General features: G+C 47.3%; 1 protein-coding gene across 3 annotated transcripts in view; it reads left to right on the top strand.

Moving 5' to 3' along the window:
* Nucleotides 1-24622, top strand: part of ptprsa (protein tyrosine phosphatase receptor type Sa) — a 212402-nt gene that overhangs the window by 77234 nt on the left and 110546 nt on the right. For all 3 annotated transcript variants that reach the window (XM_079739953.1, XM_079739951.1, XM_079739952.1), the window contains 3 exons: nt 8278-8483; nt 21298-21443; nt 22397-22538. In XM_079739953.1, the coding sequence (XP_079596079.1) occupies nt 8387-8483; nt 21298-21443; nt 22397-22538 (385 nt within the window). In that variant the 5' untranslated portion in view covers nt 8278-8386. The remainder of the gene's footprint in view (nt 1-8277; nt 8484-21297; nt 21444-22396; nt 22539-24622) is intronic.

Raw genomic sequence — 24622 nt, 5'->3', positions numbered from 1 at the left:
GCTCTCTGTCTCGCTCTCACCTCCTCTCAGCCTCTGTCCCTCTCCCTCTCTCTCTCTCTCCCTGTCTCACTCCCACCCTTCCCCTCTCGATCTTTGTCTCCCTCGATGTCTATTTCTATCCGCCTCCCTCCCAGTCTCCCTCTGTCTCCCCCCCCCCCCCCCCTTTTGCCCACCAGAGCAGCAGGCCATCGTTGACACTGCGATCATTGTCCTCATCTTTTGGGCAGGGCCCAACGGGTGCCGTCATCCCAATACTAGACAGACACACACACAGACACACACACACAGACACACACACACACCACCTCTCAGTGTCTCTCCGATAATGAACAGCTCTGTTTCCCCCTGCACTATCCCTGGCCCTGTCTGGCTCAGGTACTGGCTGCAGGGGTGTGGGGGAGGGAGGGAGGGAGGGAGGGAGGGATGGAGATCACTAACCTGTGACCTTGGTGATGGTTGCCAGACGGTCTTGTCCGTCTGTGTGTGTGTGTGTGTGTGTGTGTGTGTGTGTGTGTGTGTGTGTGTGTGTGTGTGTTTTGTCTGGTTGGTGTGTATCTGCGCATATGTCTGTGAAAGTGTGTGTTTGAGAGTGTGTGTGTGTGTGTGTGTGTGTGTGTGTGTGTGTGTGTGTGTGTGTGTGTGTGTGTGTTTGTTTCCATGCCAACATGCACTGCCGTGCAGTGGTCAGCCGGGGTCGGACAGCAGACACAAAATCGGTCACGCTTCTCACACGAAACAAAATGGCTGCCCATTACTACCATTATCCTCCTCTCACACCCACACCCCCCCACAGAACCACCGCCAGCGACTCTACGCCTGTGCTCAACCTTTAACGGAGGACAGTTTAAGAGGAAGGCCACAGGGAGCCGCGTGTTTATTGGCTGGAAAGCACAGCTTCATAATGTTCAGGCGAAGGTCATTTCCTGCTGAGCCCGGTTTGGGAGGGGGTCAGTGGCGGAGGTAAAGACACTGAAGCCAAGCGCTTTTGGACTTAAGACGCCGCTTTTATCCTTCTGTTTGTTCTGAGGACAGACACGACCGCACACAGCCAGACACACAGAGAGTCAGACAGGCAGAGTGACACACACACACACACACACACACCAGGCCCAATGTTGAGGGATTTGTTTCAGTGTGATAAAAATAGCCGAATTGCTTTTCACCCGTCTAGCATAAAACACATTGCTTAAAACAATCAAGCTTAAAACATGATTCCAACAACCTTCCTTATAATAAAGAACAACAAGGTGCATGTTTCTTCTTGATTGTTAGGACCTGAGTTGGCCATGTTTTTTAACCGGTGGTTCGACGTTTCTCTGTGGAATAAAAGCCCTGCAGATGATTGGAAGTGGGGTTTATTCTTGTAAAAACTTGATGTTCTTGAGAACCCATGCTTAGGTTAGTTGTCTCTCTGGGGTTGGGGGGGGAGGGGTGGTGGTAGGCTTACGCAAGCCCTCCCACGAGCTGCTGAAGAACCGCAGTTGATCTCTCCATCACTCCTCCTTTGGTTCCCTTCTTCTGAGGGGGCGGCCATGGGCTGGGGTGTCTATGGTGGTATGATCGAGGGACAAAGGCTCATGGGAAAGTGTCTCCCACTGCGGGGGTTGCCAGGGCCGGGGATTTGACAATCTCTTAATGAGGTCACGGGGGGGGGCTAGAGTGCCCCTCCAACCACGTAAAAAATGACCCTTCCAGAGATCGTTAAAAAAACAAGCCAAGAAGGAGTGAGTTTTCTCTTCCCTAATGGCATCCACGTGTTGGAGACAGAGGACGCTTCGCTGAGGGAGGGTAGTTGGAAAGAGTAGGATATCGGTGCGGCTTATCGGATGGCTCCGGGGTTCGAATCCCAGTGGAAAAGGTTCTGGGTTCGATCCCCAACGTATGTCGTGTCCCGGCTTTTAGGTACCTTCAGCGTAACACACTAGCCCCTACCTGTTGCCAGGTGACATGTGTCTGAATTCACCCTCGGTGGCTTTAGATGAAGGGGTTAAACGATGACTTCCACACCGTGCACACGATGATGCCTTTGTCACCCAAGGCTTTTTGAGGATTATGGGAACGAGGTAGAAACTTTGGTCCATTAGTATTCTGGTCGTTTTTTGCCTTCCAGCACTCAATTATACATCGTCATCCCATGGAATATTTACATTGACTTGGGATGCCAGGAAGCTGTGGTTGCAGTCTCAGAGTATGAGTTTATCTTTCGGGGAATGTTGTAGACTTCTCTTACAGGGCATGGATCTCTAATGAATGTAGAAAAAGGGCTAATCTTGCACATAAGACACTGAGAAGTCATTTTATGTCTCATTAGAAATTGAAATAGTTATATATATTGCACACATGCTAGGAGAGAGGGGTACTTAAGGTTAGCATTCCTTCTTAAGAGAAACGTAGAGAGCGGGAAGAACAGCTTGGCAAGAAGAAAATAGTTAGACAGGAAGGTGTAAAGGTAGACACTCATACATTTACATAATAGTCCTGAAGATCCATGCAAATGCATGCGATTTCCAGGCCAACATCTACAATGCAGGCAGAGTTAAGTATGCATGAGATAGAGGGAAAGAACGAAAGGGTGGGGGGATGGTGGAGTGGTGTGAGTGAGTGTGTGTGTGTGTGTGTGTGTGTGGGGGGGGGGGGGCTTTAGGGAATAAGGGAAACGGAGATGAAGGATTTAGATGTAATTGTAGATTCTGCTCACGTATATGCACACTCATGGGCACTTCCGTACACGCACGCACACACACACACACACACACACACACACACACACACACACACACACACACACACACACACACACACACACACACACACACACACACCACTACCCCACCCTCACTCAGAGACAAACACACAGACCGACAGAGAGTGAGCGGCAGAGCCTGGTCATTTTACCTGAAATCACCTTAAGGATTTGGGTTTGCTGGGGTACAACATGATTGCTTGCAGAGTCAGAGCCTGGGCGGTCTGGGTTTACCTCGGGTTAAGATCTCCCTCCGCACGCAAGACCCAGTTAAACAGAAATACAGTCACAAGGCCACCCCACACGAAGCAGCCACAAGTTACATTCATGTGTCCTCGGTTTCTCCAACGGCTTGAAACTCAAAGCAGACTGCCGCTGGTCTAAGATAAAGAGCTTGTCATTGCGGCCGTGGACCCTCACAAATAACTGAGAACATTTTTCTTTATTTCAACAGCAGACCAACAGCAGTGGTGAGCTAATTGAGAACCTTTAGCCTGAAATGTTTGAACTTGATGATGATTATCGAAAATGTTATGGATTCTATGATTGCAAAGCAGTCTGCTTTTAAGGCCGTCTGTGTCATCAAGGTTGTATAAGATGGGGTTGGTTTAGTCACATAATGTGGCCAGCAGAATTTCTCTTTGACAGTCACTTACTTTCCTTTCCTTATTACCAATAAGGCCTAGACTTGGGCCTAGCTTTTCATTATTTCTATGTTTTATACTACTCTTACAGAGCACGCCATAGCTTCATATTTGAGCATTCTGCCATTCTGAACCAGGCATATTCTTTAAATCACTGAAGGGGAAGTGAAGCATGAAATGTTTAATTCACAAGGTTGACACAAACAGTCAAACAAACCCTGCGGATTATATATTTAAATTAATCCCGCCTGGTGCTGAATAACTAGCATGTGCCATGTGTTAAGCACACTTCAACACTCTCCTTGCCTTGCCCCCTTGCTCATGTGGATTTACCACTCATATTCCCCACAACAGGCCACTAAACATTGCCTTAACAAGACCGGAGGGGGATCTTTGACCAGAAAGTCAAAACCAGAAACCTGCTTGTTGAATTCCACTCTTCTGGTCAGAAGCCCATTGCGATCCAAAAAACTTCAGCCACTAATGGATAAAAACCATCCAGCTAGTGTCAGAATCATGGCATATCCCCAACCCCCACACACACACCTCTCAGTAACCTGGACTGGTCCAGAACTGAATGAGATGGGAGCCTTGTGCGATAAGCAACCACGCACCATGAAATGCAGGAATCTGGCACACTTTGATTTAGTAAACAGCCCCCACTCGCCTGACTCCCTTTTATTTAATTTTGTGGTGGTATTGCCTGAATGGATAACAAAACACATGTGCCTGCATGCCATGCGCACACGCACACGCTAATTCTCTGGTGTTTCGTAATCATCTGCAGCATGTCTTGAGAGAACACCTAAGAGGATGATTTCCAATCCAAATTTGGTTGCCGGAGAAAATAAACAGCGAGTGACGACTTGCTCCTGAAGCTGTTCCTCACAAAAACACGCGTGCACATGCGCACGTACACACACACGCACACACACACAAACAATCTAAGTAGATGTCCACCCATTCATGTATGATGTGGGAATCCTTGGATTTGAGGACCTCCACTCCAACCCTTGAGAGACAGCTGTCTTAACTCAGAAACACAGCGGTGTTCAAGAGGAAGATCAACATGACCGTACACATCAGTTTGTTACTCAATGCTTCGCTCAATAGCAAATAGTTTCTTTTTTTTTTTGGTAAAATAAACCAAAATATATTGAATGATTCAAGGGCACAAACTAGAGCTCTGGCTGCGATGTATGAACAACAGTCAAACAACGACCCGACGTTGTTTAAAATTCAAATAAAAGTTAATGTAGGGTCAGCCAGGCTACAAATTAAAATTAGTGAGGGATTTAGCGATAAGTCATGTTACTATGAAGGGTTTAAAACAGCCTGTCCCACCCTTTAGTTTATTCCTTGTAAGACATTGATCGCTAATACGTGCATGTTGCAATAAGTGGTGTGGCAAGGACTGTATCATTAGCCTTCGATTTCAAGCTGTGTTACACCACACTAGAATGTACCTTTTTAAACCAAAGAGCGATCTTTGTATTGACTCCTCCTTAACACAGAGGAGGTAAAATACCGCTTCCGAATACCACTTTCACCACCATGGTTTCCTTTTGCATCCAGCTAATGTGAATAACGGTTTGGGCGGGGAATGTTTTTAGCGATCGATTAGCCCCTCGCTAGGCTAGCCTGAAACAAACAACTGAAGTACCCTTTTTATCTCAATTTGGAGCCCATTTCCGAGCTCGTCTCGGGAGAGGTGTGCGTTGCTGGCTTTTAGCGAGGGCTTGCGGGATGGGGCGTGTTTTTTTTTTTTCCAGTTCTGTTCTATTTATACGGGGGTGTTAATGGCGAGACAGGGCGGGAAAGTGGAGCTGCATCTCCCTGACCACGTGCGGTGATAACAGCCACACTCTTCTGACGGCTGGGATCAATGCAGGCAGGACTCCCCCAGGTCCATCTTCCACAGACAACAAGGCCATGAATATCAAAAATGCATGTGTGATTTTTGATATATAACGCCTGTGTGTGTACCAAAATGTGCGTATAGATAAACGTAAATATAAGGAATATGTGTTGTTTTGCTGATCAATGTATGATCAGGACTGTGTGGGTGTGTCCATGGCACGCTTGATTGATACCCGCGTAGCCGTGGCCACTTCAAATGAATCTTACTGCAAACCGAAGCAGAACACAAACACACCGTTGGAGAAGTATACAAATGTCCCTATTTGCCTCGCAACCTTAACCAAGGAGGGATGAATAAAAGTCAAGCTACAAATCGTTACAATTTTAGTTGTCGTAGTTGCCCTGTCAGTTATCACCATAGTGAAAGAAAGCCTCCACTATGCAAAGGTCCAGCATGGCGTTGAGTGTTTTTCGAAACCACTCGCTGAGCAGTCCTGGTGGCATGATTACAATACACTAATGGTAGGTCACAGTTGCTAGTGGAGATTGTGTGAGGTGGTAGCCGCCGAGACATTGTACTCCTAGTCTTCACAGTATGAATGCCAGACCGTTTAAATTGTAATTATCTCAAACCCGTCGTTCGAATTCACAGATACTATTTGTCAAACGTGAGTGGTGCATGTTTCAAGGATGCAATGGTATGAATACGATTATTTCTAAGCAAAAGCGAAAAGATTTTGATTGGTTGGTTCATCGTTCGTAGGATCAATAAACCGATTGGTTAGAGACTTTGCTGACATTGCCAAACCCCCTGTTTAATCCTACCCAAGTTATACCTGGCATCCGAAAGCACACACAAAAACATGGGCCAACGACTTGCATTCGGATTAAGAATCATTCCTATCAGTTCTCATAATGCTTATTAGATATAAACAGCCCTTAATGATACAGCAAAGCATAAACATAAGCATAAAGTATTTTCGATGTCGCTGGATTTAAGTGGAACTCTCACAAAACGAAAGAGTAATCATCTTTTATCTGCCCTGTTACCGTGTATGACCTGAACGATACAGATTACAGACCAGCCAAAACAGTCCAGCCAGGGCCTGATGGGGCCTTGAGGCCGTCATCCAGCACCGACCGGGGCTTCCAGAATTCGCTTTCTTTCTGTTTGGAGCCTACTCAATATCCATTCATCCTCTCTCTCCCTACCCATCAGTGACATCGCCTGCCCTCCAGGCTGGGAACGACGCAAAGTTTGCGTATCCCGGCACATGTCGTCGCCCGTGTCCTCTCATTGTGAGTCTCTCTGGGCGCTCGCCCACCCCTACTCGACGATGTGCCCCACAATGGAAGCTATTGTGGACTTAAATAAGGTGTTGTGTGTGTGTTTGTGCAATGTTTGGCCTGTATATACTCGGCGTGTCTACACAAGTCGACCTGTAAGCTTACGGATACTGTAAACACAAATGGCACGCCCGTGTGTATTACGCGTGTGTTCTTGGCAACCTCCCTTCCGAAAGCCACGTGCGTGCGTGGAAACGTGGCTTTTGACTTGTTGTGTGAGGCGGCGTGCACGTACACGTGTGTGTGTGTGTGTGTGTGTGTGTGTGTGCGTGTAAGTGAAGTCAGAGTGCTCTTTCATGTTTGTTTGCTTCTGAGGCAGATGAATAGATTGGCCCTGCGGCGGTGAAAAGGCGAGAGCGTCTTGGCGCAGGTTGCCTTGCGCTGTCTGGGCTGCGTGGTTTCAATAGGATTAGCTCTGGGCTCTCCTTCCATCCTCCGGGGCCACAGGCACAGGGAAACAAACGACACAAGAAAAACGGAGACAAAGCATAGGACTAAATGTACGTTTAGATGTTTTGGGGGAAACTAAAACACGTTGTTTGGTGTGTTTCAGGGGGAGATTACGCTTGGTTCTCGAGCAGCTTAGTCGCTGAAGGGTACTACTGCAAAGGAGGCTGGGATATTTGTACGCACTCACACTCAATCTGTGTGTTAATTTACATCTGTCACCTCCGGAATAACATGTTACCCTCCTGTAGGACTTTTGGATTTAGGAGTAATTCCCTCTCCTCTCCCTCTCGCTCTCTAGTCTCTCTCGCTCTCTCTCTTGCTGGGTTCAGGCATTGCACTCTCTCCTCCTTCTCTGTCTCTCTGTCTGTCTGTCAGTCTGTCTGTCTCCCTCTCTCTGTCTCCCACCCCCTTGTACCCCCCTCTCATTTCCTCCATGTAATTACAGGGTGTGAGCAGCGGTGCTATGCACAATACAAATCAATAAGGATGTGTGTGTGTGTGTGTGTGTGTGTACATCCGTGTGTGTGTGTGTGTGTGTGTGTCGCAGGGTCCCCTCTCCAGCCGTCTCTCCAAGAGAAAGGGTGTGTGTGTGTGTGTGTATGTGTGTGTGTTTGCACAGATTAATGGCAGTTCCACTAAAACAAAGGGATGGTTTCTAGATTACCGCCTGGGTAATTACGAGGCGCTGAGATAAGCAAAGAACCAGGAGATGGGGTGATTAGAAAGCAGAGTCACAAAGACGGGGGGAAGAGGGTGGCATTAGTGGGAGTAGAGGAGGAACAAGAAGGTGGCAGTGGGGGGGGGGGACTTCAATTAGTCCTATGCCATCGCAGATTGCTTCCTTTGTCTCCTTGGGGACTCTCAGGAAGGTGTGAACGTCACCCACCTCCCACCCAAGATGAAGCCCCTCCGCTTAAATGAAAGAGGGTCGTGAGTTCAACCCAATACAAATACAACGTGAAACTCATTTAAAACCCTTTTTAAAAGTGTCTTGAAAAAAAAGTGCATCGTTTGTGATGCCAAGAAACGTGGTTGATTGAAGTTTTGCCGCAAGTGCTTTTTTGTGTAGCTGCTCCAATTTTGATGAATGGCTTTGATGGTTCTCAGGCTAACTTTTGGCTAACGTCACTCAGGCTAACGTCACTTTTGTATGGGTAAGCCTTCAAGAGAGGACTCATGTCAATTATAAGCTGGATATTAACCTTTCTCCCCCCTCTCTTTCTCCTTCCTCAGAGTGCCCCAGCCTGCGTGAAGACCCCACTCCCTGCCCAGTAGGGCCCTCGGCTCTCTGGCCTCAGGTCGAAGGTTAGCTCCGGTCCTCTGCCACCCCACTGGAGCCAAGATGGCCGCCGGCAGTGCCTCCTCGGTTTCCCTGCCGGCGCTCCTGCCTGTGGGGACCCTGCTGCTGTCGTTGCTCCTCACCGGCTCCCACGCCTTAGGTATGCCCATAGGGTCGCCGTGCTAAACTAGGGAAACGTTAAAATAGTGTTCAGAATGAAATGAACTGGCAAGTTGTATTACCAAGGGTTTTTCCCTGTGTCCCTCTGTCTGAGCAGTCGGACGTCTCATGCTGTTGCTCAAAGGCAATCAAAGCAAGAGTGGGCACACACACACACAAACACACATGCATGCATGCACCCAACAGCCCGCGCACACACACACACAATTTTGCCTTTGAAAGCTGTGGATGCATTTATCTTTATTTCGGCTAGCTACATCCACTCATCTCCCCTTCCTCTTCCTTTGTAACTTGTAGAGTAGCTTTTCAAACGGTCTGTTACTTGTAGATAAGCTCCTCCAACAGTCTGCTACTTGTAGAACTTCTCATCAACAGTCTGTTGCAGTAGAACATCTCTTCAACCAGCTGTTACTAGTAGAACACCTCATCAACAGTCTTTTACTAGCAGAACATATCCTCAACAGGCTGCTTCTAGCAGAGCATCTCAGGTTTTAGTAGTAGAACATATCCTCAACAGTCTTTTGATAGCACAACATCTCAGCAGTCTTCTGCTAGCAGAGCATCTCAGCATTCTTTGGCTAGCAGAGCATCTCAGCAGTCTTCTGCTAGCACAACATCTCAGCAGTCTTCTGCTAGCAGAACATCTCAGCAGTCTTTGTCTAGCAGAGCATCTCAGCAGTCTTCTGCTAGCACAACATCTCAGCAGTCTTCTGCTAGCAGAACATCTCAGCAGTCTTCTGCTAGCAGAGCATCTCAGCAGTCTTTGACGAGCAGAACATCTCAGCAGTCTTCTGCTAGCAGAGCATCTCAGCAGTCTTTGACGAGCAGAGCATCTCAGCAGTCTTTGACGAGCCGAGCATCTCAGCAGTCTTCTGCTAGCAGAGCATCTCAGCAGTCTTTGACAAGCAGAGCATCTCAGCAGTCTTTGTATAGCAGAGCATCCCAGCAGTCTTTGCCGAGCAGAGCATCTCAGCAGTCTTCTGCTAGCAGAGCATCTCAGCAGTCTTTGACGAGCAGAACATCTCAGCAGTCTTTGACGAGCAGAGCATCTCAGCAGTCTTCTGCTAGCAGAGCATCTCAGCAGTCTTTGACGAGCAGAGCATCTCAACAGTCTTTGTATAGCAGAGCATCTCAGCAGTCTTTGACGAGCAGAGCATCTCAGCAGTCTTTTAGTAGCAGAATATCTCAGCAGGCCTGTGCTCGCCAAGCATCTCCTCGACACCGGGTTAGCAGTAGGGGCTCCTCGAGGAGTGTCTTATCCCCTCCACTGAGCTCCTGTTCGGTTTGTTCTGCCCCGTTTCCTCCTAAAGGTGGGCTTAGAGAGGGACATTAGGGAGAAGGAAACAAAGAGGAGGTAGACGACGACAGGAGCCAAGCGGACCTCTAGCCGACTGTTTAGAAACCCTGCCTGTGTGTGTGTTCATGCGTGCGTACGTGTATGCGTGTGTGTGGCGTCCTCCCTCTAGCTGTTTTGATTGGATGCGGTCCCACTTTCCGTCCCCTTTTTTCTTTTGTGTGGGCTCAAGGTGCCTCACTTCCCTCTCTCCCTCTATATGCATCCCCATAACCTTGGTCTCTTATTCTCTTCACTTGACCGGTAACACAAATACAAAAAAACGAAACACAGTGTAATTTCAGTTGAACAAATAAAAGCAGAAGCCTTGGATGTATATGATTCAGTGTGCCATTTTCAAATGTTCTGACAGCTTTGTTACTCTCCCGCCCTGTTCTCTTCTGTTCTCGTTGGCCTCACTACGGGTCATTCTCTGTATCCTCTCCTAGTCTCCCTGAATGTCTCTCTCTCTCTCTACCTCTCCCTCAATTTCTCCCCCTCCCCCTCTCTGTTGCTCTCTCTACCTTTCACTCCCTCTCTCTCTCCCTCCGTCTCTGTAGCTCTCTCTCTGCCTCTCCCTCCCCCTCTATCTAGCTCTCTCTCTACCTCTTTTTCCCCTCTCTCTACCTCTCTCTCCCCCTCTCTCTACCTCTCCCTCCCCCTCTATCTAGCTCTCTCTCTACCTCTCTCCCCCTCTTTCTACCTCTCCCTCCCTCTCTATCTAGCTCTCTCTACCTCTCTCTCCCCCTCTCTCTACCTCTCTCTTCCCCTCCATCTCTCTCTGAATGTATCTCTCCACCTCTCCCTCCATCGCTCCCACCCCCTCTCTCTCTCTCTCTCTCTACCTCTCCCTCTGTCTCTCTCCCCCTCCGTCTCTCTCTGAACGTCTCTCTCTCAAATTCTCCCTTCGTCTCTCTCTCTTCCTCGGCCTCTCTCTGTTGCTCTCTCTCATGTGCTGCCCATTGCATCTCCCTCCTGCTGCATGTGTATCTGTGACTGTATCTCTTTCTATATCCGTCCCTCTCTTATCTCCCCGTCTCTAGCTTCCCTTCTCCTCCTCCCTAGAGACCTCTTCTGCTGTCAACATCTCCAGTCTAATCTCCAGCCCACGCACGTGCACACGCACACACACGCATGCACACACATATACACCCCCACACACACACATTTCCTGCATGCTCATGCATGCATGGACACACAATGTCCACAGAGACCCAATCATCTGCACACAGATCAACAGTCACACATTTTTGCAAATTGGCCACACAAAGACTTAAATGGCAGTGCAGATTGAGTACAGACACATACACACACAGAGACACACACAGACACACACAGAGACACACACAGATGCACAGCGTGTCTCCATCTGTCAGTATCTGACAGTCTGTCTGCTCGTGGGTACGATTCCTCTTTTCTGTCAAGGGTTTTTCCTCTTCCTTCCACTTTTACTATTTAATCCCTCATCACACACGCTCAGAGGCACACACACGCATCACTTGATTGGTGCAGTGACTGTTGGATGTGGCCATACCTGTTCTGTGTGATTGACAGCTTTCTGAGGGCTTCCATTTCCTTTATTGTCAACATGTCCTCTCTCTCTCTCTCTCTGTCTCTCTCTGTCTCTCTCTGTCTCTCTCTCTCTCTCTCTCTCTCTCTCACCCTGCCATCTCCTGCGGGGTCTACACACCTGTCGTCATTATGGCCATAAATGTTCACACATCACTTTTACACACACACACACAGAGCCAGGGGTGCTGTCCAATTATATTCAAACACACCTGATCTTGAGGGGACAAGAGCCCTTCCCCCACTTCATCACACACACACACACACACACACACACACACACACACAGAGCAGAAATGCAGGACAAAGAATATGAGATCATTCCACATCTCATCTTTTTATCCCTTGCTCGTCCCAGCTTCTCTCTCTCTCTCTCTCTTTCTCCTCGCCCCATGTATCCTCTGAAGGAAACGTTTTTAATCAAAGCTGAATGCTAGTCTTCTGAGTAAATACATCAACAGAAATCTGTGTGTGTGATTGCATAAACAAAGCAAATGTGTGACAGCGTAATTGTGTCTTATCCATCATTGTGTGTGTGTGTGTGTGTGTGTATGTGTGTGTGGAGCAGTCATTGAAAATGTGTACTTGTCACTGATACTACTAGGCATCATCGACCAGATTATCATCCCATGTGAAGTCAAACAAAATGTGTCCGTGCCAGTTCAGCCTCCTAAAATGTACAGAAATATGGTACAGAAAACAAGTCGCCCTATTTCTTTCATGGTTGTATTCATGTTGGCGGTATTAAAGTGGTATTTATGTTAGTGTGCATTGTACTGTTTGAGAAGCAGTCACAGAATGCTATCCCTATCAACAACAGCCACATTGAGTTTGGCTTTTTTGCTCCAGCTATCTCCCTGTCTCTCCTCCTTTCAGCGCGGCGTCCTGTCGCTGAAATTAAACAGCATGTTGCCGGTCTGGTGTGATTATACAGAAAAATAAATAAATAAACACCACAAAAAAAAGGTGGGCCCTTTGAAATTGTTCCGCCTCACCAACTTTTCATGAGTGCTATCCTAATTCTGTTCCCATCTTCAAAGGGTTCTGAATCCAGCGATTTGGTACAGGGAAAAATAAATAAGAATCAAACTTTGCCTTCCCAAAAATGCTAGACTGTCACTGACATATTCTATCAGCCCTTTTTCTCTATTAACTGCATGGAGTGCGGCAAAAGATTACGCAATGTCCTTTTTTTAAGAATGGATTCTGACGCACATTCAAAACCGCCCCGAAAACCGGCCAACTTGTTTTCGTGTCCGATGTTCATATCGTCTGTTTATTAGAGGGCTGCCATTTTCCTTCTTATTGTCGCCATCTCGACGTTGCCTCGTTTCTCAGATAAAGCAACTGCCTCGTTTTCTCGGGGTAGTTTCCGTTTGCGCCGTTTCCTCGGATCCGTCGACACGAATTACCATCAGAAAATGACAGGCGCTACGTGTCTCCAGAGAGGGGGGAAGAAAGAAAGAAACTCAATTTGCTTCACTGTTGTCCCAACTCATTTTACCTTCTCTAAACATTGGCAATTTCAAAATCAATCTGGCTGGGGTGCCGCTGTAATTCCTCCGGTTGTTTCAGTTTCCAGCGAGTTAAGGGATAGTTACAGATACCGATTTGGCCCTTTTCTCTTTCTTTTGTCCCAGCGGTTTCTTTGGGACCAATTTAGTCAAATTATTAGAGAAAGCGTTGTGCTATTGCAGCAGGATTTCTTTCTTCCCCCCCCTTCCAGAACTTCAGCCTGCCAGCTCCTCCACAAACCCGCTGGACCCCCCCCCCCCCCCCCCCCCCTTGTGTTTGAACGCTGCAAGCTCATTGGACGTCTGTGCTGTCTGCGCTGACACTTTATCGGTGTGATGCAATAGAGAAGGTTCTGGAAGCAAAGGATTGGAGGTTATTATGAAAGCACGGATGGCTATTAATATGCTAGCAGGGGATGTGAGATTTTTGTGGGATTCACTAACTATAGCGTTCAATCTGAGAGTTTATTTCTGGGGTGTTTTGAAAAATCTCATGTCGACTAGGACTTGTTCTTGAATGTGAATGCAACACTACCACGATTTATAGAACATAGAGACGAGACAAGTCTTTAAAAATCAATGTCTTCTTCAAGGCTTGATAGCAGCCGGGGTGATTTTACATTATTGCATGGTTCAATCTCCCCCCACCCCCCTTCTCCTGGCCCCTGGTGCCGGCCCACAGAACATTTTCTAATTAACCTTTCGTCGTTACCTTCGGCGACCAAGGCGAGGAGGAATTTGTGGAGGGCTTCCAAGCCAAGCAGGCCTACTATGGAATCCAAACTACTTTTGTAATTACTCTGGGACCGATCCTGTGTTTGGTTATTCCTCACTCCTATTATTGCCGTTTCCAAACACGTTTTTCTTTCCTAGAAGAGTTGGATCGGTGCCTTGCTTAAAGGCAGAGGGCACAGGAGCAGGATAATGGCATCATAAGTGTTTTGACTCTGAAGCCGAAAGGTTCTTGATTCAACCCAGATGTCTTCAGTCTACCTGTTGGCTTCCCTGAGCCCGCTGCCCTTACCCCAACCTGCTCATTACTGACATGTATCTAAGGGAACCCATTTGGATGAAAGCCTCTACTCAAAAGACGATCCGATGATTGACAGTGGATGTAATGGTAATGGAGGTACATTATCTCTGTATAGCGGAGCCCTCCTTTTTTAGATCCATACTCAATAGGGGCCCTGTCACTTATGTTTTGTTCATTTGAATCCTCAATATCGGTCCTCGTACGTCCTACACACGCACACGCGCACGCACACAAACACATACGTGCCCTGCATACAAGGAGACAGATATATACACAAACACACACAGATCCTGCATACAAGGAGACAGATAACCCCCCCCCCCCACACACACACACACATTCGACACCCTCCACCACACCTGTCCCATCAAGAGGAGTGTAAAAAGCACAGCACTCAGGAAACATCACAACCTGCCATATGTGAGGATCTGAAAGGCGTCCCCACTAAAAGCTGTCAGCATGCCTTGTAAAATTGTGTCATTTCCTAGCCGATGCCACGGCAACCTGTCACCTGTCCCCGCTCTTCCTCCTCACTTCATCTCCCTCTCCCTATCAGCTCTCTCTCCCTCACTCTCCCTCTATCCAGATCCCCTGCTTTCTCTCACAATGTCTCGCTCAGAGATGCACCAGTATGTATATCGTTTCCAAGTCTTGACACTTTATTTCATATTTTTATTGTTAGCAATAATGGATGCCCTCAAGTATCATCACAGCCAAGGGGGAGGAAAATCGATGTTTTACAAAATACCCGAAGAAAGTTAACATTTGGCCTTTTCTCACCATCTACCAATCTACCAAACCACTGATATTACCTATGTTGAACGATATCAGCCTATTCTACATGATATATAGGTTCATTCTCACTCACTCACTCACTCACTCACTCACTCACTCACTCACTCACTCACTCACTCACTCACTCACTCACTCACTCACTCACACAGCAGCAGCGATGCCGAACAAAGCATGACATCATGCCTCATCTCATCTTCTCATCCCTCACTCGTCCACCCCCCACTCGGTTCTCCAGTCTCTGCCTCTCTGCCATTATTCCATCTCGCTATGTATCGCTCTCATCCACTGAAGCTCTTACACCCTCCCGCCATGCTCGCCGTTTCTGCTCATTTTCGACGGCCGGCGCTATACATCTTGACCTCGGCGGCCTGATGTTTATTTAATACCTCCGCACTCCGCCTCTCCCCCTGGACCCCCTTGTCTCTCCTGTTCCGCCGTCTTCTCCTCCTTGCGTCTCGGGAGGTTGCGTAAGAAACCCAGCAGACGCGCAGGGGCAGGAGAGCTTTTGACTGAAGGCGGCGTTTCCATAGTGATGGCTCTAAGCCGAGGCAACTTCCTAGAACTGGCCTAGATTGATGCCGCTCACTTCTTTAAGCAGTGTGTGTATGTGTGTGTCTCTGTGTCTGTGTGTGTGTGTCCTTGTACTTTTATTCACTTCTGTGAGTGATTTGTTTGGGGGTCTATGTTTGGGATTGTGTAGTGGTGTGTACTTCTCTGTGCGTTAGCGCGTGCATGCGTGCGTGTCTGTGTAGAGCCAGACCAAGTGTTAAACACGCTAGAAGAACAAGCAGAAAGCCTGTTCTTCGCCTGACATCCTACACACCACCTCCAACACATCCTAAAAGACACAAAGGCACACATCCTTTTCCGCTTACATGGCCTGTGTGAGCGAACACGTCGATTGAGCTCAGTTTTTACTTTTGTTGATGTTTTTCACCAAGCAACCCGCTTGACCAGGACTGTGTTTCCAGTCATGTGTGTCCTTGCTAGCTAACAGGATAATTAAATTGGCTCCCGGGAAGATTAACTTTTACACTTTTTGTAAATCAGCTACCTGCCATGTTTAATCAGTGGGATACTTGGCTTCAATGTTACACAGTGTTTTGGAGTGTTTTCCTTCCTCTACTTTACTGTTAGGGTTGCTATGTAGAGCTTTACATAACCTAGCCCATCGAAGACAGTACAGATGTAGGGCTTGTGCACCGTGACATCACATTGCAATGACGCCTACATTTTGTATAGGTTACGGTATAGTTCTGGATTTCAGACAACCTCAACTCTCTCTCTCTCTCTCTCTCTCTCTCTCTCTCTCTCTCTCTCTCTCTCTCTCTCTCTCTCTCTCTCTCTCTCTCTCTCTCTCTCTCTCTCTCTCTCTCTCTCTCTCTCTCTCTCTCTCTCTCTGCCTCCCTCAGCCCTAAAAGTAAAAATACAAGTTACCAAAAAAATAAAAAGAGAGACTGGGAAAGACACCAAGTGAGATGGATTCCAATGGGCTGTATTTGCGGCCACCTTTCTCTGCGCAATATCACAAAATGGCCTCACGTCATACCGTCCAGCACTCTCCCAAATCACAGGCATAATGGCCCCTATTCCTGCTCCCAGACACCTTTTTTCTTCTCTCCGTCCATCGATTACTACGTTAGCTCGATACCCCCCCCCCCCCATCCATCAACTCATTTCCCACCTTCCGCCAGACAGAAAACAACCAAGTTCCTCAAATGGAGCTGCCTTGTGTGCCAGTTATCCAAACCTCTCTCCTGTTGTCAGGACAGCACCAACCTCGAGAAGGGTTAGCTTCTCTGTGGCCAGCAGAGGAGCGCAACACTAGCAGGTGGCAGCGGCGACAATAGCAAAACAAACCTACACTCGCTGCACACTGTGAGCAAAGCCTCCATTTCGTCCGACGCCCCAGTCCATCTATCCACCATCTCTGCCTGGAAATACATTATATACAGGGCCCCGTGAAGTCAGTTGGGGGGCCCCACCCGCGACGCCTATGTATTTATATTTCTGCTGGGGAGCCGGGCCCCTAACCAGGCAGATCAAGATACGTCCTGTGTGCTTATCTGGGCAGAGCTGCACCCTACACTGATGCCTGCGGGATAGAAGAAGCCCCGGGTACACACAGAGATGTGTTTGTTTGTGGTTCCTTCTTTCCCCTCTTCCGGAGTGGACACGGGGGGCCTTCCCGGCGGGGCCGCCGGGATCACCAGGGGAGCGCTCCACTCCTGGCCTGCTCTGGTGATGCTATCTCACGCTGTTCAGTCCCTGAGATAGCATGAGCTAAACAGTTTGGACATGAGCTCCCCCCCCCCACCACCACAATGGGCCTCACACGAACGGAGGAATGGGAGGTTGGGGGCGGGGGGGTTGCATTCATAGCATGGGAGGCTCCAGTGGGGGGAAAATAATCGGTTTTCTCGGAGCAATGGAAGTCCTTGGTCGTAAACATTTAGTGGCTGACTAGCCACAGATGCTCACTCACACGTATGTAGATATGCGCACGCACGCACGCACACACATACACACACGCACGCACAGTGTGCTCAATAGCTTATGTGCAACAGGCAATGGGGGACATGAAGCATGTCATTACACATATCTAATCACCGCACCTTGATAGCTCAACGAAGCATTTAAAAAAAAAAAAGGAGGCGAAGAAGAAGAAAGATCCGCATGACTGAGCGTTGATGGAGGATCACCTTCGGGCAGATCTGATCAATGAATATTTAAACACGTTGGCGCTCCCTTGTTTGTATTCTGCCGCCGTGGGCACTCTGGCAGGTTTGTCTCTGAGCTGTTTACACTGCTACGCTGGAACCTGGAATCAAAACCGGAATCGCTGTTATTGGTCGGGCGTGCTATCACACAGGTGAAGCAAGTCGCTCCCGGTATACAACCTCTCTCCTCGTGTACATGACATGAGAGGATATAACAACAGGGAAAAAAAACGACAGATAAATATTTATGCATGCGCCTGCTGCTGAATAATGAATATGGATGCATACATGGAATCGCACATAGTGGGATGGAATAATGCATATTAAACATGCATGTCTATATGTTTACGAGGAGGTGTGTCTTGCACGGTGAGGAACAATCCACAGAGGAACGATGGCGCAGATTCATGGACGATGACTGAGGTCTCACAGCCTGATATGTGCAGAGACCTGCTAGTTCCACGGAATAATCATCTTCCACTGCTGGTTGTATTGATCAGGCGATAATGCCATGTACACTATATACACCTTATCCAGCACTCAGTGAGTAGTCATGAACATTATGTACACCTTATCCAGCGCTCAGTGAGTAGTCATGAACATTATGTACACCTTATCCAGCGCTCAGTGAACAGCCATGTACACTGTGACTTCACTATGTGAGTAGTCTTGTACGTAGGTAATCTACTTGACGTCACATCGTATATAAGTGTAGTCCGCGGCAGCACTCACAGTGGTGATTAATTAGAAAGCACTTTGTGACCCGATAACCGCCTTCTTACGATGGCGGCGACGTAATTAATTACTGGCTGCGTTGCGTCGGAGTTCACAGGACGGATTGAAACGGTTAAAACACAGCGCAAGTCAGCCGCCCCCAGACGAAAAAGGGAAAATTGGGAATAAAAGGTTAATTGCTCTCCTCATCGTTGGTACACATTCATCCACCGAAAGAAAAAAAGTAATTGCAGCTTATGACAAAACGAGCGCAATTAGTATTTGAATACAGGGGATTTTAAATGTGTTTTTATCAGGAGAAAGAGATATTGGAAAGCTGTCATGATAACTTACACAGGTAAACGGGTATAATATAAAGAAGAGTGGGTGTTAGGCGCTTGATTTTACATGTTGATGCATGGTTATTGCAGGCTTCTTTTCAGCCTCAGGAATCGGTTGATATTTGGTTTGGCAGACTCCATCTGTCCGTCAATATAACTCATTGTGTCTGTTGATATGGAGCGCATGTCAAAGATGCTTCAGACGGAATCATTGCAATTCTAGGCTGTCTTAAACAGGAGTTGGAGAAAAAAAATTGTCTAGACCCGAAGCGCTATGCTTCCACTGCAACAATGGCACGTTTCTGTGGTTAGCATCGTTGTAGGGTACAAATGTGGTTTTATGCAGCAGTCCACTGAGTTTAATCCGGGTGCTTCAGTTTTCTCCTGCTCCCAGAAACGGCCATTTTAGGATGAATACCTTCCTCGGGACACCCTCCATCTTATCTGATGGTTATTACCCCTTCTCAACCTCTCTGGTAATTTGAATCCGTTTTAATATTTCCCACTGGATTGTCCCAACCTCACTGCCTTCACAGTGACAGTGCCAAACAGTCGAGATATCATTCAGTCAGGACACCTTGAAGGACCACGGCTCCTGCCTTGCCCTACAGCTAGTGGCTCTGTTCTCTGTAGCAGGCTCGGATATAGACACAGGCTGCGCTGTCTATGTTGTAGTTAAAGGATGTCTATATCTAGAGCCATATTGGCAAAATCGTTGATGAAGTAGGACATTTTTTAAACAGACATGACAAACTGTCGCTGCTTCTGTGATTTGGGCTGTTCTGTTTTGTTGTTTGTTACGGAAAAACACCTTGCTGATAAAGTGGTGAGTGTTGCAATGCATTGTGGTCTATGATTGAGAAAAGACACGCACATTGTATCGTAATACTTGCATCACAAAAAACGAAACATTAAAGTGTGTGTGTGGGAGTCGAAAAAGTCAACCAAAGTTAACTCACACTCTCGCTGCTTTCCCGAGGCTATATACTCTCTCCCATCCTTCTTTCTCCATCTCTCAATCCCTCTCTCTACCTCACCCCCTCCTTTCTCACTACGCCACTCCCTCCAAACCTTTTCTCTCCCTCCCTCCCTCCAGCACTCTCCCTCTTTCTCTCCCTCTACTCTAATCCCCCTCTTCATCCATAACCCCAATTCTGTCTTCATCCCTCTCTCTACATCAACTCCTCCTCTCTTTCTACATCACCCCCCCCCCGGTCTCTTCATCCCTCTCCCTCTACATTACACCCTCTCCCTCTCTCTCCCCCCCGCTCTCTCCCATCAGCGCTCTCTCTCTCCCTCTACCTCTCTCTATCTCAGGCCAGTGATAGAGTGTAGGGACCTCTCCTCCCTGTGTGTTTAGCCAGGCCCAGGGGCCAGTGTCGACCCAAAGTCCCTCAATTATTAATCCTTGGTACCGCGCTAGCACTTTGATCTTCCCCCCATCTGCCTCTTTAGCTTTAACTAGTTCCCAGAGAGGCTCGTACACCACCACCACTACCTCTCCGTCTCTCCCTTCTCTCTCCCTATCGCCCTTTGCCTCTCTCTCTCTCTCTCTCTCTCTCTCTCTCTCTCTCTCTCTCTCTCTATCTCTCTTCACACATGTACACATGAGGGGAGCTGATGCTGTACCTTGTAAACCATTTGTCTTTATACTCAGTAGACTATATGACCATTTGGTCGTTTTCCTATTCATTCCTATTTTTAACAATCTGGTCTCAGGACACACATTCTCCTTACATGGTTTTGGTTCAGAACTTATATTTCTTTTAAATGCGTCTTACGCGCAACTGCAATTACTTTTTTATGCAGAATTTTCGAGTAAAATTTGCCTCAATTAATGTTATCGTCCCAGTTTAATTGGCATTTAAAATAAGTGTATATTAGAAAATACATTAAAATGACACATGAAGCAGCTCAGGTGCACTAAATAAAAGTTGAGCTATGTGATAAAATATAAAAGGGCCTGTCTGTACCTGGCTTGCAAGGCTATGCATCATATCTGTCTGAGACGGGGTCTGCTGCAAAGGCCATGTCTGAGAGTACGTGTGTGTTATGTGTGAGAGTGTGTGTGTTTTAATGTGAGAATATGTGTGTGTAATGTAAGAGAGTTTTTGTGTTTAATGTAAGAGAGCTAGTCTCAGTAATGTGTGAGAGTGTGAGTTTGATGTAAGAGTGTGTGTGATGTCTGAGAGTGTGTGATTAATGTGTGAGAGTGAGTGTGTGAGAGAGAGTATGTGTGTGAGGATATGTGTGTGTAATGTGTGAGAGAGAGAGAGTGTGTGTGTGTATGTGTGTGTGTGTGTGGTGTGTGTGTGTGTGTGTTTGTGTAAAGAATGAGAGTGTGTGTAATGTGTGTGAAGGTATGTGTAATGTGTGAGAAAGTGTGTGTGATGTGTGTGAGGATATGTGTATGCGTCTCACGAGTCCAAGCTTGTGAGAGTCTTGTGTTTTTCTACCCATATGTTGGAGGACAAGGTGTGTGTGTGTGTGTGTGTGTGTGTGTGTGTGTGTGTGTGTGTGTGTGTGTGTGTGTGTGTGTGTGTGTGTGTGTGTGTGTGTGTGTGTGTGTGTGTGTGTGTGTGTGTGCGCGCACGCGCGCAAGCGAGCCAGCTAGTGTAAGTGGTTGTGTGAATCCAAGGGCTCTTGGAGGTCTGCCCTTTCAGAAATGTAATTACATTTATTTAGTGTCGTCTCTAAAGGAATTGGGGTAGCTCCAGCGGTGCAACATCCTGACTTTGTTCTTTGTTTTCCCCCCTCCTCCCCGCCCCCTCATAGCTTCGCCCCGGTTCACCAAAGTTCCCATTGACCAGATCGGTGTCTCGGGGGGCGTGGTTTCCTTCGTGTGCCAGGCAACGGGCGACCCAAAGCCCAGGGTGAGCTGGAACAAGAAGGGCAAGAAGGTCAACTCCCAGCGCATTGAGGTGAGTCGGGTTGGTCACTACTGCCCCCTGCAGGCTTGGAGGGTAACATGTGTTAAATACGGAAGGTCATGTTTACATGGTGAACGGCAGAATGACATTTCTGTTTTTTTGTTGAAACAAACTGGTCTGATTTGGGTTAGTTTGCACCAAATAAAGTAGCATAAGCTGTCAAAGGTACATGGGCGGGCATCTACAGTTCAGCAGTCTGGTTGTCAAACGCTTCAACGTGATTCCATGACAAGCATGGATATTTAAACGCATTTTAAATCAGATACAAAGCCCAGTGCAGCTAGCAAATTGTTGAGCTTTAGCTGAAATCAGAAACGTATTTACTCGGTTAAGCACTAAATCCGTAAAGAAAAATGTTTTGAAGTGGTTGTGTTGAAGTTGTTTTATCTCAGCTTTAGCCTCCAGGCAGCTGCTTTGATATGAATCCAGGCACCACCGGCTTGCGGTGTTGTTAGCCCAATTAGCTAGCAAGCTTTGAGGATTGACGGCAATGTGCCGTCAATGTTGGATTCAAAGTCCTGCGCCGTTTTTGTGATTAAATCCGGCGTTACTACGATTCCAAGGGGGAACGGACAGGTGTTCATTCAAACAAGTTGTTTTCGAAAGGCAGGACGGTTTAAAAGGTGTCCAAAGCCTCCTCCAAATCACAAATTTTCTTCCCACAGGGTTTAGTCGTAATTGTTGAGCCTTTAGCCTTTGCCGCTCTATATCTAATGCCATTCCAGGGTTTAATTGTTAATTTTCTCAGCATTTCATTGAACCTTTCTGAAAACCTTTTCAACCTTTTCTTTTTAACCTTTGTGATGAATTTCAATTACGCAAGTAGTCAAATTTAAAATACCTGACCAAGATGCTTTACGAAAAGCTTACACAACTACAATGCTATACGCAGTGAAGCGCAATAGAAGGCCTGTCCTCACTTCTGGGGTGGTTGTACCCTGCAGACCATCGAGTTCGACGAGGGCGCCGGGGCCGTGCTTCGGATCCAGCCTCTCCGGGCGCCCAGGGACGAGAACATATACGAGTGCGTCGCTGAGAACAGCGAGGGCGAGATCACGGTCAACGCCAAGCTGTCAATCATAAGAGGTAAGTCCCGCCCACTGTGTAGACAAAATGGAGGCAAAAACACGCGGAACCTTGACCTTATTACCGCAATTCTGAACCACTCAGATGGCAGACTTTGACACATACAGGATGGGACACATACGGCATAAAAACGTATTCTTAATTTATTACATGCAGGCAAAAGCTCAGTGGGAGAATGTCTTCCTTGTCTGAGATAAAAATCCTCCGTCTTCTTACCAGTCTGTCTGCTACAAACAAGAGCAGAAACCTAAAGACTTTATTTGGGACGGCACTGATATTTTTGGGGACATTTTCCTTCCGATTTTGCCCCTATTCCTGCAATGGTGAGAATAAAAACAGCACAACCATTTGCTGGACACACTAATGCTGTTTGGGTTTTGATGGTGTCGGCTAATTGAGTTCTCAGGGGCCCTATACATATGGAGACTGTGTAATTTCTCCGGGACCATCGCCTAGTATGGCCGTCCATGTGATCAACCATCTATTCAGGGAGACTCCAGGCCCTCATGTGTGTTTGCTGTGGATAGCGTATGCAAGCAGGGGGTTCAGTGGGGGCGGGGGGTGAATTCTGTGTGGATAGATAAAGAGGCTTGATTGGTCAACCGCAGTCTCTGCTGGAGACTGGCAGGTGTTTGGGTGGTAAGATCAGTCAGCCAACAAGCAGCGCTACACCGACGAGTGACAAGATAATACTTAGAGGAAAGATAACATGGAAATCAGCGTCATTGTTCCAAAGGCCTTTTCATGACACGGTGGATTAGATTCAGCCAAATCTGGATTCTTTCTGGGAGATATGGAGGTAAGCGGTGTTGTACAGATGGGTTCTTCCTGTTGCTGCTGCTATCAAGCCTCGTTTTTAAATCACACATTTGATCTCGTTCTCTCTTATTCTTTTTTGATTCTTAATCCGCCTCTTGTGTGCCTTTTTATGGAAAACACTGCGAAGACGGAACAGAAAAGTGGGTTTAAGGAGAAAGAGGGATTTCTCTTCACGCCTTGTAACAACCCTAGCGCCTTGGGGTCGTTGCCTGGCGTGTTGCCTAAGATGTTAGCACTCTAGCTGGTTGAGTCTCCCTTTATTAATGTTTTTCCCCTTTTCTCTCTCTTTAAATTACACACTTTATCCCAAGGTCGTCAGCTATTCTAGCTAGTGTTAGTATCCACCACTCAGCTCTTGAGGGGTATTCTCTCTAAACCTTGCTAGGACGCAGCAGCACCCCAAAACGTCACCCATTTTGTGATCCTGGGTATTGTACATGGGCTCCCGTGGCTGAGTTGTCAAACAGAGGGACTGAAAGTGAGCAGCTGGCAGATCCAACAGTGTGCCCAACCAGACACATGGTCGACCGTTTGACCTTTTTTAAAAATGTGCCATTCTTACAAATCCTCTCAGCGTGCCTCTTCGTGTGCAAAATAACTAACATTTGTGTTCTTGGCACACAGTTAGCCTTGCCGTAGCTGTTGTTGTGTTGTTGGGAGAGCTCGGGCACACAAGTAGGAAAACAAACGCTAAATCTCCCTCGCTAGTAGTGTGGGATATTACTGCTATTGCTATTAGTGTGACTATTCATACTTCATTTAGGAGAGGCCTTTATCCAAAGTGGTCATTAAGGAGCAGGTAGGGGTTAGGGCATCCTGCTGAAGGACTCCTACAGGTAGGAAGAACAAACCCGGTGCCGTAACAAAAGCCATCTAAGCTATCCTTCCCTCTCTCCCCTGTTTGCTACCATGCGACTCCAAAATAGCAATTTATGCTGTGCACTCCCTCTGTAGTCGTACAACATGGTTATTATACGTTTATGAGGGGAGTTAATTGGGGGTTGACCGAAATGTGACAGACTGTCATTTGAGAGCGTACACATTGAACAAAGGAGGAGGAGGAGGAGGAGGAGGAGGAGGAGGAGGTGGAAGGGATTTAAAGAGATTGGTAAGGAAGGAAAAGACAACAGTGAAAAGATAGAGCGAGAGAGAGAGAGAGAGAGATGGGAGGCTGGCTGTGGATGAAAGGCTGGGACTGTGGACTGGATTGGTGTGAGGAGGACGATAATGCAGGAACAAAGGATCTTACAGCTGGGGAGCTAAGG

This window comes from Pollachius pollachius, assembly GCF_949987615.1.
Source record: "Pollachius pollachius genome assembly, chromosome: 7".
Taxonomy (NCBI): domain Eukaryota; kingdom Metazoa; phylum Chordata; class Actinopteri; order Gadiformes; family Gadidae; genus Pollachius; species Pollachius pollachius.
Note: the sequence above shows the minus strand (reverse complement) of the source record. Positions and strands in the feature narration are given on the sequence as shown.